Source organism: Tasmannia lanceolata, unplaced genomic scaffold (genome assembly GCF_043159265.1).
Source record: "Tasmannia lanceolata isolate RefF3 unplaced genomic scaffold, GAP_Taslan_0.1 ptg000020l, whole genome shotgun sequence".
Taxonomy (NCBI): Eukaryota; Viridiplantae; Streptophyta; class Magnoliopsida; order Canellales; family Winteraceae; genus Tasmannia; species Tasmannia lanceolata.
This window is the reverse complement of record NW_027518697.1, coordinates 17,943,295-17,958,090: the sequence shown is the minus strand read 5'-3', so window position 1 is coordinate 17,958,090 and position 14,796 is coordinate 17,943,295. Positions and strand designations below refer to the sequence as shown.

Sequence of the window (14,796 nt, the reverse complement as noted above, 5' to 3'; positions counted from 1 at the left end):
CCTTCAAACCCTAAAACAGTCTAAACAAAAGAGAGAATGAGAAAATCGAAATGGCCTCTCTTTTATGTTTTATTCTTTTAAAACCCTAGCTATGATCTGAGCCCTTGATCACATTTTTTCTTTTAAAATAAAAACTGTTAAACAAAAAAGCTAAAAACCCGCGGGTACCCGCAGGTTGACCCAACCCGACCATGTTTTTGCGGGTTGGGTGACCCGTGGGTTAGTTCTGACGGGTCACTAAAAAGCCAACCCGTGCCCGCAAATTTGCGTGTGGGCCGGGTTGACCCGCGGGCACGAGTCACATTTGCAGGTCTAACTATGTGGCGCTGTTATTTACCTGGACCGAATCTCGGTTTTGGGGGTGTGAAAAAAAATTATTTTTTGTTACCTGTCGTCTATATACAATTTTGTTTTTTAATCACAGCCTTTAAAAAATGAAAGTCATGCTTGATGATAAGGACTCCACTAAAATTGAACGGCTCAGATTGCCCAATAATCACAAGATAATCCTCGCCCCACGTACTCAAAACACAAACGCATGGAAAGTTGAAAAAAGAATAGAATATGAAAGAAAGCACAAATCCATGCGCCAAAAAACAACTAACGCCCATCTTTCCCTTGAAATTGAATGGTTTTCTCCTCAAAACAGGAGGAAATTTTCCATATAAGAAAAACCTTTCATGGACACTCAAAAGAGGTAATTATTTTCACCAAATTGCATTTTCCAACATGGGTTTTTCTTGGATAGTCTGTTTTTGTTGGATTTTTCTTCTGTGTTACAGCACTGAAGCAGTTGTGACCGTTGATGTCCATGCTGCTAAGGATCTCATCCGTTCAGGCCACCGTTATCTGGATGTCAGGTTTGGGTTTTTTTTTTTATTTCCTCTTATAAAATTGGATTGATTTTTTAAAAATTAAATTTGGTGTTTTGTTTTTTTAAAACAGGACAACTGAAGAGTTCAAAAAAGGGCATGTGGAGAATGCCTTGAATGTTCCTTACTTGTTTATTACACCACAAGGTATTTTCAGTCTCTGAATCTTCTAATTTCCTTTTATGGATTTTTTTTTGTTGAAAATAATATATTATTTTTTTTTTAATTCAGGTAGGGTTGAAAACCCTGAATTTATGGAGCAGGTTTTGAAGGTTTGCAACAAGGATGATCATCTAATCGTGGTAATTTTTATTTCATTATTTCAATTACACTATTACAGGGAGATGATATATGCACTTCTTCATTTTGATATCTGCACTTCTGGTAAATGAATTTTCTAGCGTTTGGTAAACTCATTTTCCATGGGGTTTTTTTCAAAATTGAAAATTTTCTTCTTTTTTTCTTCAAGGTTCTGTTCACTTGTTTTCTAGCTGCATGAAAAGAAAAGAAAGCAGAAGAATCTTATGTGGAAAACTGGAAAAGAAAGGAAAAGAAACTGTGAGAAAATTCCATTTGTGAGAAAATTCCGTTGTTCACTTGGCCGAGAAAGGAAAAGAAAGTATTTAGGCGAAGTGCTCACCCTTTTGGTGAGAAAATTTAGAGGGAAAGTGCAAGAAAGTTGGTTTTCCACGTCATTATTTATATTTTCCACCTGTATAATTCCGCTTTCCAGAGAAAACAAGTGAATGGCGGAAAACGTCAAATCATGTCCAATCACGGGAAAATTTGGCTTACTTTCTTCTCCTGACCTTTCTCAAGAAGGCAAGTGAACAAAGCCCAAGAAAAACTTCAAACCTACTAAACCTTTATCTTTTTCCATGAAACATTTTTCTTATGGAAAATATTATTGTCCATAATTTTCTCTTCTCTTGATAAAAAAAAAAACAGTACTGGAATTTGATTTCTTGGGATGTAATTGTGAAGGGCTGTCAAAGTGGAGTGAGATCATTGTCTGCATCTCTTGATCTTCTCAATGCTGTAAGTTTTATTTCTTATGTGGAATTCTCAAAAGTTATAATTTTCTTATTAAATTAGTTTTTTTTTTTTTTTTAATCTGAGGCATATAAAGAAAAAAGGTAGAAAAGAGAAAGGAAATAATTGAAATTGTTTTTTAATGGCAGGAATTTAAGCATGTAAACAACATGGGAGGAGGTTATCTTGCGTGGGTAGAGAACAGTTTTGCTGTTAAGATACCAGTAAGTTGAGTTGTGAAAATGTTATTCGACTTGATAAATTCTAGTATGAACTTAAAATCCATACTTGAGGAAAGTAAAGGAAATTAGTAATCTTAAAATACTAACTTTGAAATGCAAATACTACTTTTTCTTTTTCTTTTTCCAGTGTGATTTTTGTGTGTGTATCCACAGATTCTACACAACAAATGACAATCATAGTTTTAGAACACCCATTTGTCGTGGTGCACCTGTGTCTGCCTCCTAGTGTAAAAACCAATTACTCTAGAAGCTTAAGATGTTAGAGTTGGTGTTATTTAATCAATTATACTTTCAACACTCCCCCCCTCGTGTGGCCTCTCTTTTTGGATTGATTGCACACATGGCTCATGTGACTCTTTTGGATTGGCCGACCATGTGGAATTTTAATATCAAAGAGTTGTTGTGTTTTGAACCCATGACTTGCTATGAGAAACAACCAATTACTAAGCTTAACCTGTGAGAGTTGGAGTTATTTAATCAGGAGGTTTGCTAGGAAAGGGGGAATCGGTTTTGGGAAAAAAATGGGCATCAATCAGTGGAGCCACGTACACTAAAAGACAAAGGAAGGGAGTTCAAATCCCCATAAAAGCAACAAATATGCCTTTGAAAAGGTCTAATCAACGGTTAAGTCTATCCCGTTTTTATTTCCCACTAGTTACAGTCCCGTGCGATGCACGGGGCGAAGAAAAATTAGTATTCTAAAAAACTATCTATAACCCTCTCTCTATCTACGGAATTGCAATTTTTATTTTTTTTAATTTCGTGTGTATCTATTCATAGAAGTCCAATAGGCATTACTCTCCATAAATATAGCGTGTATCTAATCTATACACACAACTTCTATGTATCGTCTCTTTTAAGAGAGAGAAAAATATACATGCCAGTTCCGTATATAGACAGACCCTTAATTTTAGGCGATATTTCCATTCCTTGATTTTAGCCTTTTTTTCGAATCCAAAATAAGAAGCGTATTTTACTAATTTAGGAGATTTAATCTGTCGAGAGATATTATTTTAATCAATCCTTGATTTTTGGCAGTTTTTCCATTCTTTGATTTTAGGCGTTTTAAATTCCAGGTGCCACATCCCCTTAACATGTTTTTAAGTTTCCTTATTAAGGTTACGTGTGATAAAGGAATATGTGTGAAATGGTGTGCCACATCCCCTTAATGCGTTATTAAATTTCAAAATGCAATGGGGGTGACACGTGACGCAGCCTCAGCTTCTCACATTTAGCTTTATATATATATATATATATATATATATATATATATATATATATATATATGAGAGAACATTTCCTACACACTTGTGTAGGTAAGTTACCTACGCACTACCTTAAAATACAGTGGGGGCCCACATTGTTTGGGTGATCCAAACAATTCATTTGAATGGTCCTCACATAGATAAGATGTCCATAAAAAATCAGATCCATAGGATCATCCTAACCATTCAAACTATGGAGGCAAAAAATGGACTAATTTGTGAAGGTTTATACACGTCCATTTTACCTCCACAAATCGTAGGGTTGGGATGATCCTATGGATCTGATTTTTTGTGGACATCTTATCTATGTGAGGACCATTCAAATGAATTGTTTGGATCACCCAAACAATGTGGGGCCCCACTGTATTTTAAGGTAGTGCGTAGGTAACTTACCTACACAAGTGTGTAGGAAATGTTCTCTCTCTATATATATATATATAGAGGAAAGTGTCTCTAGTCTCTCCCCTAGATAAGCTTATCTACTCCTCCCTTTAAAAAAACACAGTGGGCCCACACTGTTTGGATGATCCAAAGCATTCATTTGATAGGTCCTAACATAGATAGGGTGTGCCCAAAAAATCAGCACCAAAGGATCATCCTAGAACTACGTTTTGTGGGGCACACCGTGTCCAAAATGGACTCATATAAACGTGGACGTTTATATGTGTCTATTCTGGGTACCACAAGGCCCCACAAAACGAAGTTCTAGGATGACCCTTTGGTGCTGATTTTTTGGGCACACCCTATCTATGTTAGGACCTATCAAATGAATGCTTTGGATCATCCAAACAGCATGGGCCCACTGTGTTTTTTTAAAGGGAGGAGTAGATAAGCTTATCTAGGGGAGAGACTAGAGACACTTTCCTCATATATATATATATATATATATAGAGGAATAAGATTGTACGCTCGACCGTACCTAAAGTTAGGTACGGTAGAGTGCCAAATCACATGGGTCCCACATTTTTGGTGAGCATCTAAACCATTCATTTGCAAGGCCTCATCATAGAAAGGGTGCATACCAAAAATCAGCTCCATAGGATCATCCTAACCCATCCATTTGTGGAGGCCAAAATGGACAGACAGTGTTTGTCCACAAATCTGCCCATTTTGGCCTCCAGTTTTGGAGGGGTTAGGATGATTCAATGGTGCTGATTTTTGGTATGCACTCTATCTATGATGGGGCCTTGCAAATGAATGGTTTAGATGCCCACCAAAAATGGGGGACCCATGTGATTTGGCACTCTACCGTACCTAACTTTAGGTACGGTCGAGCGTACAATCCTTTTCCTCATATATATATATATATATATATATATAGAGAGAGAGAGAGAGAGAGAGAGAGAACGGTTTCTACACACGTGTAGATAAGTTATCTACACACTAGCTTAAAATACAGTGGAGGCCCACATTGTTTGGGTGATCCAAACCATTCATTTGATTGGCCCTCACATAGATAGGGTGTCCACAAAAAATCAGCTCCTTAGGATCATCCTAACCCTTCGAACCGTTGAGGCAAAAAATGGACAAATTTGTGAAGGTTTATACATGTCCATTTTACCTCCACATATCGTAGTGTTGGGATGATCCTATGGAGCTGATTTTTTATGGTATGTGAGGGCCAATTAAACGAATGGTTTGGATCACCCAAACAATATATATATATATATATATATATATATATATATATATATATAGAGAGAGAGAGAGAGAGAGAGAGAGAGAGAAAACGGTTCCTACACACATGTGTAGATAAGTTATCTACACACTAGCTTAAAATACAGTGGGGGCCACATTATTTGGGTGATCCAAACCATTCATTTTTAAGGCCCTCTCATAGATAGGGTGTCCACAAAAAATTAGATTCATAGGATCATCCTAACCATTCGAACTACGGAGGCAAAAAATGGACTAATTTGTGAAGGTTTAAAGACATCCATTTTACCTCCACAAATCGTAGGGTTGGGATGATCCTATGGATCTGATTTTTTGTAGACACCCTATCTATGTGAGGGCCTTTAAAATGGATGGCTTGGATCACCCAAACAATGTGGGCCCTCACTGTATTTTAAGCTAGTGTGTAGAGAACTCTTTACACATATGTGTAGGAACCGTTTTCTCATATATATATATATATATATATATATATATGTATGTATATGTATATGTATATGTATATGTATATGTATATACATATATATATGAGGAAAAGTGTTGGTGAGCTTAAGCTCACCAAACTTAAAGTGTTGACAAGTTATCTACATACTAGCTTAAAATATATATATATGTATATGTATATACATATACATATATATATGAGGACAAGTTATCTATATTTTAAGCTAGTATGTAGATAACTTGTCAACACTTTAAGTTTGGTGAGCTTAAGCTCACCAACACTTTTCCTCATATATATATATATATATATATATATATATATATATATATATATATATATATATATATATAGAGAAAACGGTTCCTACACATATGTGTAGAGAGTTCTCTACACACCAGCTTAAAATACAATGGGGGCCCACATTGTTTGGGTGATCCAAGCCATCCATTTTAAAGGCCCTCACATAGATAGGGTGTCTACAAAAAATCAGATTCATAGGATCATCCCAACCCTACGATTTGTGGAGGTAAAATGGATGTCTTTAAACCTTCACAAATTAGTCCATTTTTTGCCTCCACAGTTCGAATGGTTAGGATGATCCTATGGATCTGATTTTTTGTGGACACCCTATCTATGTGAGGGCCTTAAAAATGAATGGTTTGGATCACCCAAATAATGTGGCCCTCACTGTATTTTAAGCTAGTGTGTAGATAACTTATCTACACATATGTGTAGGAACCGTTTTCTCATATATATATATATATATATAGAGAAAACGGTTCCTACACACATGTGTGGATAAGTTATCTACACACTAGCTTAAAATACAGTGGGGGGCACATTATTTGGGTGATCCAAACCATTAAATTTTTAAGGCCCTCACATAGATAGGGTGTCCACAAAAAATCAGATCCATAGGATCATCCTAACCATTCGAACTGTGGAGGCAAAAATTGGACATAATTTGTGAAGGTTTAAAGACATCCATTTTACCTCTACAAATCGTAGGGTTGGGATGATCCTATGGATCTGATTTTTTGTAGACACCCTATCTATGTGAGGGCCTTTAAAATGGATGGCTTGGATCACCCAAACAATGTAGGCCCCCACTGTATTTTAAGCTAGTGTGTAGAGAACTATCTACACATATGTGTAGGAACCGTTCTCTCATATATATATATATATATATTGTGTGTGTGTGTGATGGCCTTTAAAATGGATGGGTTGGATCACCCAAACAATGTGGGCCCTCACTGTATTTTAAGCTAGTGTGTAGAGAACTCTCTACACATATGTGTATGAACCGTTTTCTCATATATATAGGAAAATGATTGTACGCTCGAACGTACCTAAAGTTAGGTACGGTAGAGTGCCAAATCACATGGGTCCCCCATTTTTGGTGAGCATCTAAACCATTCATTTGCAAGGCCCCATCATAGATAGGGTGCATACAAAAAATCAGCACCATTGAATCATCCTAACCCCTCCAAAACTGGAGGGCAAAATGGGCAGATTTGTGGACAAACACTGTCTGTCTATTTTGGCCTCCACAAATGGATGGGTTAGGATGATCCTATGGAGCTGATTTTTGGTATGCACCCTATCTATAATGGGGCCTTGCAAATGAATGGTTTAGATGCTCACCAAAAATGTGGGACCCATGTGATTTGGCACTCTACCTAGACCTGGCAAAAGCGACCCGTGCCCGTGGGTCGACCCGACCCACCCGCAAATTTGCGGGCACGGGTCTAAGTTTTAGTGACCCGTCAAAATCTAACCCGCGGGTGACCCAACCCGCAAAAACACGGGTCGGGTCGGGTCAACCCGCGGGCACCCGCATTTTTACGGTATTTTTTTTTTTTTTAGAATGTTATCAGCACTACTGTTTTAGTGTTTTTTACGAGGGAACTCCTCACTTTATAAAAAGTACAGTATGGCCCGCACCATAGGATTATCCAAACCGTCCATTAGATGGGCCATAGCCTAAATAGGTTATGCCCCAAAATTATTTCCATTGGTTGATTCTAACCCTCCGATCTATAGAGGGTTAGGATCAACCCTCTAACCTTTAGATTGGAGGGTTAGGATCATCCTATGGAAATGATTTTTGTAGCATAACCTATTTAGGCTATGGCCCATCTAATGGACGGTTTAGATCATCTTATGGTGTGGGCCATACCATACTTTTAATAAAGTGAGAGTGCGCTCATAAGAAAACAGAGTGTTGATAACATTTCCTTCTGTTTTTTATTTTATAATAATTTGCTACCAAACTTCTCCTACGGCAACTTGGCCATCTACGTGCAAAGTTGCGCAATGTCAAATGTTGCTAGCAAACAAAAACAAAAAACAAAAAAAAGTAATCATGAAAAAGTAAAATAGCTAAAGTTTATAAAGTTTTAAATGAAAAATTACCTAGAAAGGGTTATAAAGTTGTAAAATTACAAAAAAAATACTAATAAAATATAGCAAGTTATGACCATTACCGGAAAACCAGATACGGTCAAATCAGAGAATTGTTACAATATATATTTGCGGGATTTGCGGGTGACCGGCGGGTTGACCCGTACATGAAATGGCTACCCTCAGAATCGCGGGTATTTTTTACCCGTACCCGCACGGGTCGTACCCGTACCCGCGCGGGTCGTACCCGTACCCGCGCGGGTTACCCGTTTGCCAGGTCTAACTCTACCGTACGGTCGAGCGTACAATCCTTTTCCCCTCTCTCTCTCTCTCTCTCTCTCTCTCTCTCTCTCTATATATATATATATATATATATATATATATATATATATATATATATATATAAGAAAACGGTGTTGCCTTTAAAATGGATGGCTTGGATCACCCAAACAATGTGGGCCCTCACTGTATTTTAAGCTAGTGTGTAGAGAACTCTCTACACATATGTGTAGGAACCGTTTTCTTTATATATAGAGAGAGAGAGATACGGAATCCTGTTTTCAGAGTATTTTCCTTTAATCAGAGTTTTTATATGGTGCATGCTCTATGGTCCCGTATTTTTTAAAAAGATCTATATGGGCCACATCATAGAATATGAGAGAAAGCACAAATCTATTCCAAAAACAACTAACGCCCATCTTTCCCTTGAAATTGAATGGTTTTCTCCTCAAAACAGGAGGAAATTTTCCCGGTGCAGAATTACTCCCAGACTCCTATAAAAGAAGACTCAATGAAGACTCAAAAGAGGTAATTTTCCATATAATTTTCAAAACAAAATTGCATTTTCCGACATGGGTTTTTCTTGGATTTTCTGTTTTTGTTGGATTATTCTTCTTTATTGCAGCATTGAAGCAGTTGTGACCGTTGATGTCCATGCTGCTAAGGATCTCATCCGTTCAGGCCACCGTTATCTTGATGTCAGGTTTGGATTTTATTTTATTTTTTTCCTTTTACAAAAAAGATTGTTGGGTTGATTTTTTTTTAATTAAATTTGGTGTTTTGTTTTTCTAAAACAGGACAACTGAAGAGTTCAAAAAAGGGCATGTGGAGAATGCCTTGAATGTTCCTTACTTGTTTATTACACCACAAGGTATTTTCAGTCTCTAAATCTTCTAATTCCCTTTTATGGATTTTTTTTGGTTGTTGAAAATATTATCTTTCTTTTTTGAATTCAGGTAGGGTTAAAAACCCTGAATTTATGGAGCAGGTTTTGAATGTTTGCAACAAGGATGAACATCTAATCGTGGTAATTATTATTTCATTATTTCAAATTACAGGGAGATGATATATGCATTTCCAGAATCTGGTAAATGAATTTTCCAGAAGTTTAAATACATGCAACAGTATTGGAATTTGATTTCTTGGGATGTAATTGTGAAGGGCTGTCAAAGTGGAGTGAGATCATTGTCTGCATCTCTTGATCTTCTAAATGCTGTAAGTTTTATTTCTTATTTGGAATTCTCAAAAGTTATAATTTTCTTATTAAATTAGTTTTGTTTTAATCTCAGAGGCATATGAAGAAAAAGGTAGAAGAGAGAAGGAAATAATAGAAATTGTTATTAATGGCAGGAATTTAAGCACGTCAACGACATGGGAGGAGGTTATCTTGCGTGGGTAGAGAACGGTTTTGCCGTTAAGAAACCAGAAGTTGAGTTGTGAAGATGTTATTCCACTTGATAAATTGTATTATGAACTTAAAATCCAAACTGGGAAATAAGGGCCCGTTTGGATACCTTATATTTTGTATTTGGATTTGGAATTGAGTTTTGAATACAAACTGAATAGATCTAGAGGGAGAGAGAGAGGGTGAAGGAAGAAGGAAACTGCCAGAGGATTTCCAATTACTTATTTGAAAATATGATTTATTTCACTACCAGTTGCTAATTTGGAAATCAAAGAATTTGATCCGATCCAAATCACAGCACAAAAGGGGCTGCAAATGTGAGAAATCGAAATCGAAATCTTCTTGGCATCCAAATGGGCCGTAAAGGAAATTAGTAATCTTAAAATACTAACTTTGAAATGCAAATGAATGTCATGCTACTTTTTCTTCTTTTTTCCCTCCTTGGTTTTGGCTGTGTGCTTTCCTGTGTGTATCCACAGATTCCACACAACAAATAAATGAGAATCATAGTTTTAAAACACCCAACTGGCGTGTAAAAACCAATTACTCCAAAAGTTTAAGATGTTAGAGTTGGTGTTATTTAATCAATTATACTTCAACACTCTCCCTCAAGTGTGGCCTCTCTTTTAGGGTTGACTGCACGCATGGCTCATGTGACTCCTCTTTTGGGTTGGCCGACCACGAGAAATTTTAATATCAAGGAGTTGTTATGTTTTGAATGAACCCATGACTTGATGTGGAAACAACTAATTACTCTAAAAGCTTAACCTGTGAGAGTTGGAGTTATTTAATCATTTATACTTCAGGACTTTTTACTTTATCTACATTCTTGTTCGAGTCTACATTTTGCCCTACAAAGTTGATCAAAACTTCTTTGACTCTTATGGTAGCTGCAATCAACCTAGTACTCAGTCGCATCAACCAAATACTTGATCATGCTGCTAGGGTTTTGCAAAATTGCAAGGGCGGTCTTCTGTTATATACACGCTCTAAACTGAAGACAGCTCTTGCAAAAACCCATTTTGTATCTTAGCCCCTCTTTTTATAGGACAGAAATTGGGGATAGGCGGACCCTACCAGATTCATTTATAAAAATGGAAAGAATTACAACCTTGTATAAAGCATCCCTGATGCATCTTTAGATACAATGATAAAGAGGTGCATTGAGGTAAGTTTTTCATTTATAACTCTTAAATCATTGTATAGGTTGCATTTCCCCCCTAAAAAATGAGGGGTGAGAGAGGAGAAGAAGAACAATTGAATGAGTTCTCAAAAAACATGGAGAATCACTCTATCTATCAGGCTCCTATTAGACCTTACTGAATTCTCAAGAACAATTGAATGAGTTCTCAAAAATGTGGAGAATTACTCTATCTATCAGGCTCCTATTAGTCCTTATTGGGTTAGTACTCCCTCCTCTCTTAAGTTTGGTTGCTCGCCCTACTCTCTCCTAAAGCCTTGTACACTTCACTCGCTAGGTCGCTTCAAAAAGTCCGTTTGGCCTAGCAAGATTTAAGAATTATGAGATCTCAATATTTGAGTATGGAGCAGAGTTCTCGGAGCGAAAACCACATCAATGAATGGAGATGAATTATAGTAGATTATTTCTTTCTGGTTGTTTATCAATAACATGTGCTGGGATGGCAACAAGTAACTCCCATTTGAAAAACTGCCTCGACGTAATGAAACAAGGCACCTGGCAAAAATGATTCATCAAAATCGAAACAAGTTTCTTTTTTTTTACAACTCTCTACCTAGGGGTGCAACTAGGTCGGGTTGGGTCGGGTTGAGGCCAACCCTAACCCAACCCGAGATACCATTCAGTCAATCCTAACCCGACCCAACCCAAGTCTCGGGTTGAGAATTGTGAACCCTAACCCAACCCACCTCCAAAAGCGGGTCGGGTTGAGTCGGGTTGGGTTCAGGTTGGTTTCGGGAAAATACACGTAAAAAACATAATCTTAAGAAAATGATGATAAAATTAGACGACGGAGGTCTGGTTCAGGTCGGGTTACCAAGGCCTCAGCCCTAACCCAATCTGAAATTAAATCGGGTTGGCTTTTTCCAACCCAACCCAGGAAAATGCCAACCCATCTCGAGCCAAAATCGGGTTGAGCCCAACCCAACTTGCACCCCTATCTCTATGTCCATTCCCTTGAGAGCTGTAACTTGAAATAAAAAATGTCTTCATAATCTATTCATTGTAGTATGCTAGAGGAGTGTGGAGTTGTGTTTTGGCACATCTTGGGTTTGTCTTCACTTCACACATTAATGAGCTCTCCGAAGGTTTGAATCTTGACATGTGGCCTCTAAGAGGCCGGACCTCGTGGAAACTAGCTTTCTTGACTTGCATTAGGGCGCGATTTGAAAAGAAAGAAACAATCGTGAAATACTCAAGAGGGGGGGTGAATTGAATTTAACTCAATATTAGGCCTTTTGAAAATTACCTATGAACTCTAATTGGAATTTTTCTTCACTTAATTAAATATTTGGTTAGTGCAAATATAATTGAAAGAACAAAGTGAAATGCCAAGCCAAACAATAATGGAAATGCAAGAGTGAGAAATGACACACCGATATATAGTGGTTCGGCCAACGGCCTACTCCACTCTACTCAAGGTCGCACTTGAGGGATTCCACTATTGGAGACCTCCACGATGCCCGGCTCCGAGGCGGTTACAATTCCAAGGGATATTAAACAAGGATGCCCTTACACCTTTACAAAGACTCTCCTTCTCCGCCGAGTTCTAAGCGGTTGCTCTCTAGGGAATTAAAAACGGAATGCCCTAGCCACCTATACAAGATATGAAGATTGAATAGCTTGGCTTCTTCTTGAAAGCTTAATGCTCTTTGTAGATCCTTGATTGCTCTTCAATAAAGGTTGCAAGTGAAAGCTCTAAAATCCCAACTCAAATAGATTTGCAAGTTGCAAGGCAAGTTTGGGGAAAAACAAAATCTCAAGCAATAATAGGTTGCAAGTTTTCTTTGATGCTCAAAGATGTTTTCAAATGATCAAGAGAGAGAGAAAAAACTTCTCTACATATTGTATTTATAGCCTCTCCAAAAAATATGACCGTTTGAGGGTGGAAATATCAAAAAACAAGAATTAATTCAAAACCCAACGGCTCTTTTTTGAGCTGTCGCAAGGTTCTCGGAGTTCCGAGAAATATTCTCGGAGTTCCGAGACAACGGCCAGAAGAAATAAAATTTCTACTGGACCATTTCTCGGAGTTCTGAGAAATTTTCTCGGAGTTCCGAGAAAATGTCCAGACGCTACTGGACCTTTTCTCAGAGTTCCGAGAAGCCTAAAAATCTGCAGTTTTTGATTTTTATTGCTTGTTTGATTTTTAGCTTTTGGAACTCAACTCCTATGATTATTTTGGAATGTTTATGAGGGTCCCAACATGTTGGTCCACCACATAACCATTCACTAATCCATTTTAAGTTCTTAAGTGTTCTTGAAAAATAATTTGAAAACACTTTGAAAACGTTTTGCCTTGACTTGAAAATCTAAAGAGAAAGGATGTACAATGATACCTATGTAGCTTTCAACTTCTCTTTAGTCTTGGTCTTCAATTGATCTTCCATCTTGTGTATGCTTGCTTGAGAGATGAGGTGAGCTTCACTTAGCTCCTTTGACTCTTGTATGGGATATCTCCAAGCATGACCATGTTGTGTGTTGGTTTCTTCAATGATCAATCCTATCTCAAACACAACACTTCAAAGCAAATTGATTAGTATTCAAAAACACAATCAATTATGTTTAGAATCATCAAAACAAGATAGGAGAGTAGACCCTTGGGCTTACAATCTCCCCCTTTTTGATGATGACAAACAAAATTGATTATGAGGTGTGTGTGGAGTGACATAGTAGGCAAGTGAATACTGGAACTCCCCCTCAATATATGCACACATATAAATGATACAAGTTATAAGCATGTGGTGCATATAGTCAATTGAATCGATAATCAATTATAAACTTCTCCCCCTTTTGTCATCGACAGAAAGGGTGTAAAAAAAAATTTAGGAGTGGATAACTCCCCCTACATCAAAGCTTATGGTATAGAAATATATAACCAAGTAATGTACATATACCTGTTCATGATTGAGATGTTGACATATGTCAAAATGTTAGGTATTTTAATTAAAGTGAAGATACCTCTCAAACTTAGAAAACTAAGAAGGCTAAGAATATCAATTGAGTGATTTTTAAGATTAAAAATTTGACATCTCATTCATGCAGATACTACCAACCAAAGATTATATATATAAATACTATATAGATAAGCTGGTTAAAGGCACAAAGTATTTATTTGGCAATTTCTTTGATTTGATCCGCACTCCATATGTTTAAGGCACTTCGGATATAACAAATTCTATCATCACTAAGGGGTTTTGTAAAGATATCCGCTAATTGATCTTCAGTGTTGATATATTTTAAGCAAATATCCCCTTTTTGTGAGTGATCTCTGATGAAGTGGTGCCTAATCTCAATGTGTTTTGTTCTTGAGTGTTGTATGGGGTTCTTTGTTAAGCTTATAGCACTAGTATTGTCACATTGGATGAGAATATTTTCCATTTTAATTGCATAGTCCATCAATGTGCTTTTCATCCATAGGACTTGAGCACAGCAAGCTCCAGCTGCCACATATTCTGCTTCTGTTGTGGACAGAGCTACTGAATTTTGCTTCTTGCTAAACCATGAAACAAGTGATTTACCCAAGAATTAGCAAGTCCCACTAGTGCTTTTCCTATCTACTCTACATCCAGCGAAGTCTGCATCTGAATATCCGATGAGAGTGAAGGAAGATGATCTTTCATACCATAGTCCTAAACTTTGGGTTCCTCTTAGGTACTTGAAGATCTTCTTAACTGCCGATAGGTGAGACTCTTTTGGATCCGATTGAAATCGAGCACAGAGACAGACAGTAAACATAATGTCTGGTCTGCTGGCCGTCAAATAGAGTAAACTACCTATCATACCCCTATACATCTCTTGATCCACAGATTTGCCAAATTCATCCTTTTCTAGCTTAGCAGTAGTACTCATGGGAATTCTTGATATCTTACTGCTATCCATGCCATACTTCTTTAATAACTCCTTTGTATATTTTTCTTGATTTAAAAATATTCCATTTTTGTATTGTTTAATTTGGAGTCCTAAGAAGTAGGTTAACTC

At 37.2% G+C, this 14,796-nt stretch overlaps 1 protein-coding gene across 3 annotated transcripts; it reads left to right on the top strand.

Annotated features, from left to right (window-relative positions):
• The first annotated feature begins 526 nt into the window (after positions 1-526).
• On the top strand, positions 527-9,789 carry LOC143854184 (uncharacterized). 3 transcript variants are annotated; one of them, XM_077364021.1, is made up of 12 exons: positions 527-697; positions 783-860; positions 946-1,019; positions 1,104-1,174; positions 1,857-1,910; positions 2,054-2,128; positions 8,670-8,740; positions 8,838-8,915; positions 9,010-9,083; positions 9,169-9,239; positions 9,374-9,427; positions 9,563-9,789. In XM_077364021.1, exons 1-12 carry the CDS (start codon positions 681-683, stop codon positions 9,650-9,652), a joined length of 807 nt encoding a protein of 268 aa, XP_077220136.1. In that variant the 5' UTR covers positions 527-680; the 3' UTR covers positions 9,653-9,789. The 3 variants fall into 3 exon arrangements, with proteins under 3 accessions (XP_077220136.1, XP_077220135.1, XP_077220134.1); XM_077364020.1 differs by having other exon boundaries at positions 538-860; positions 9,502-9,633; XM_077364019.1 differs by having other exon boundaries at positions 539-860.
• Positions 9,790-14,796: the final 5,007 nt, after the last annotated feature.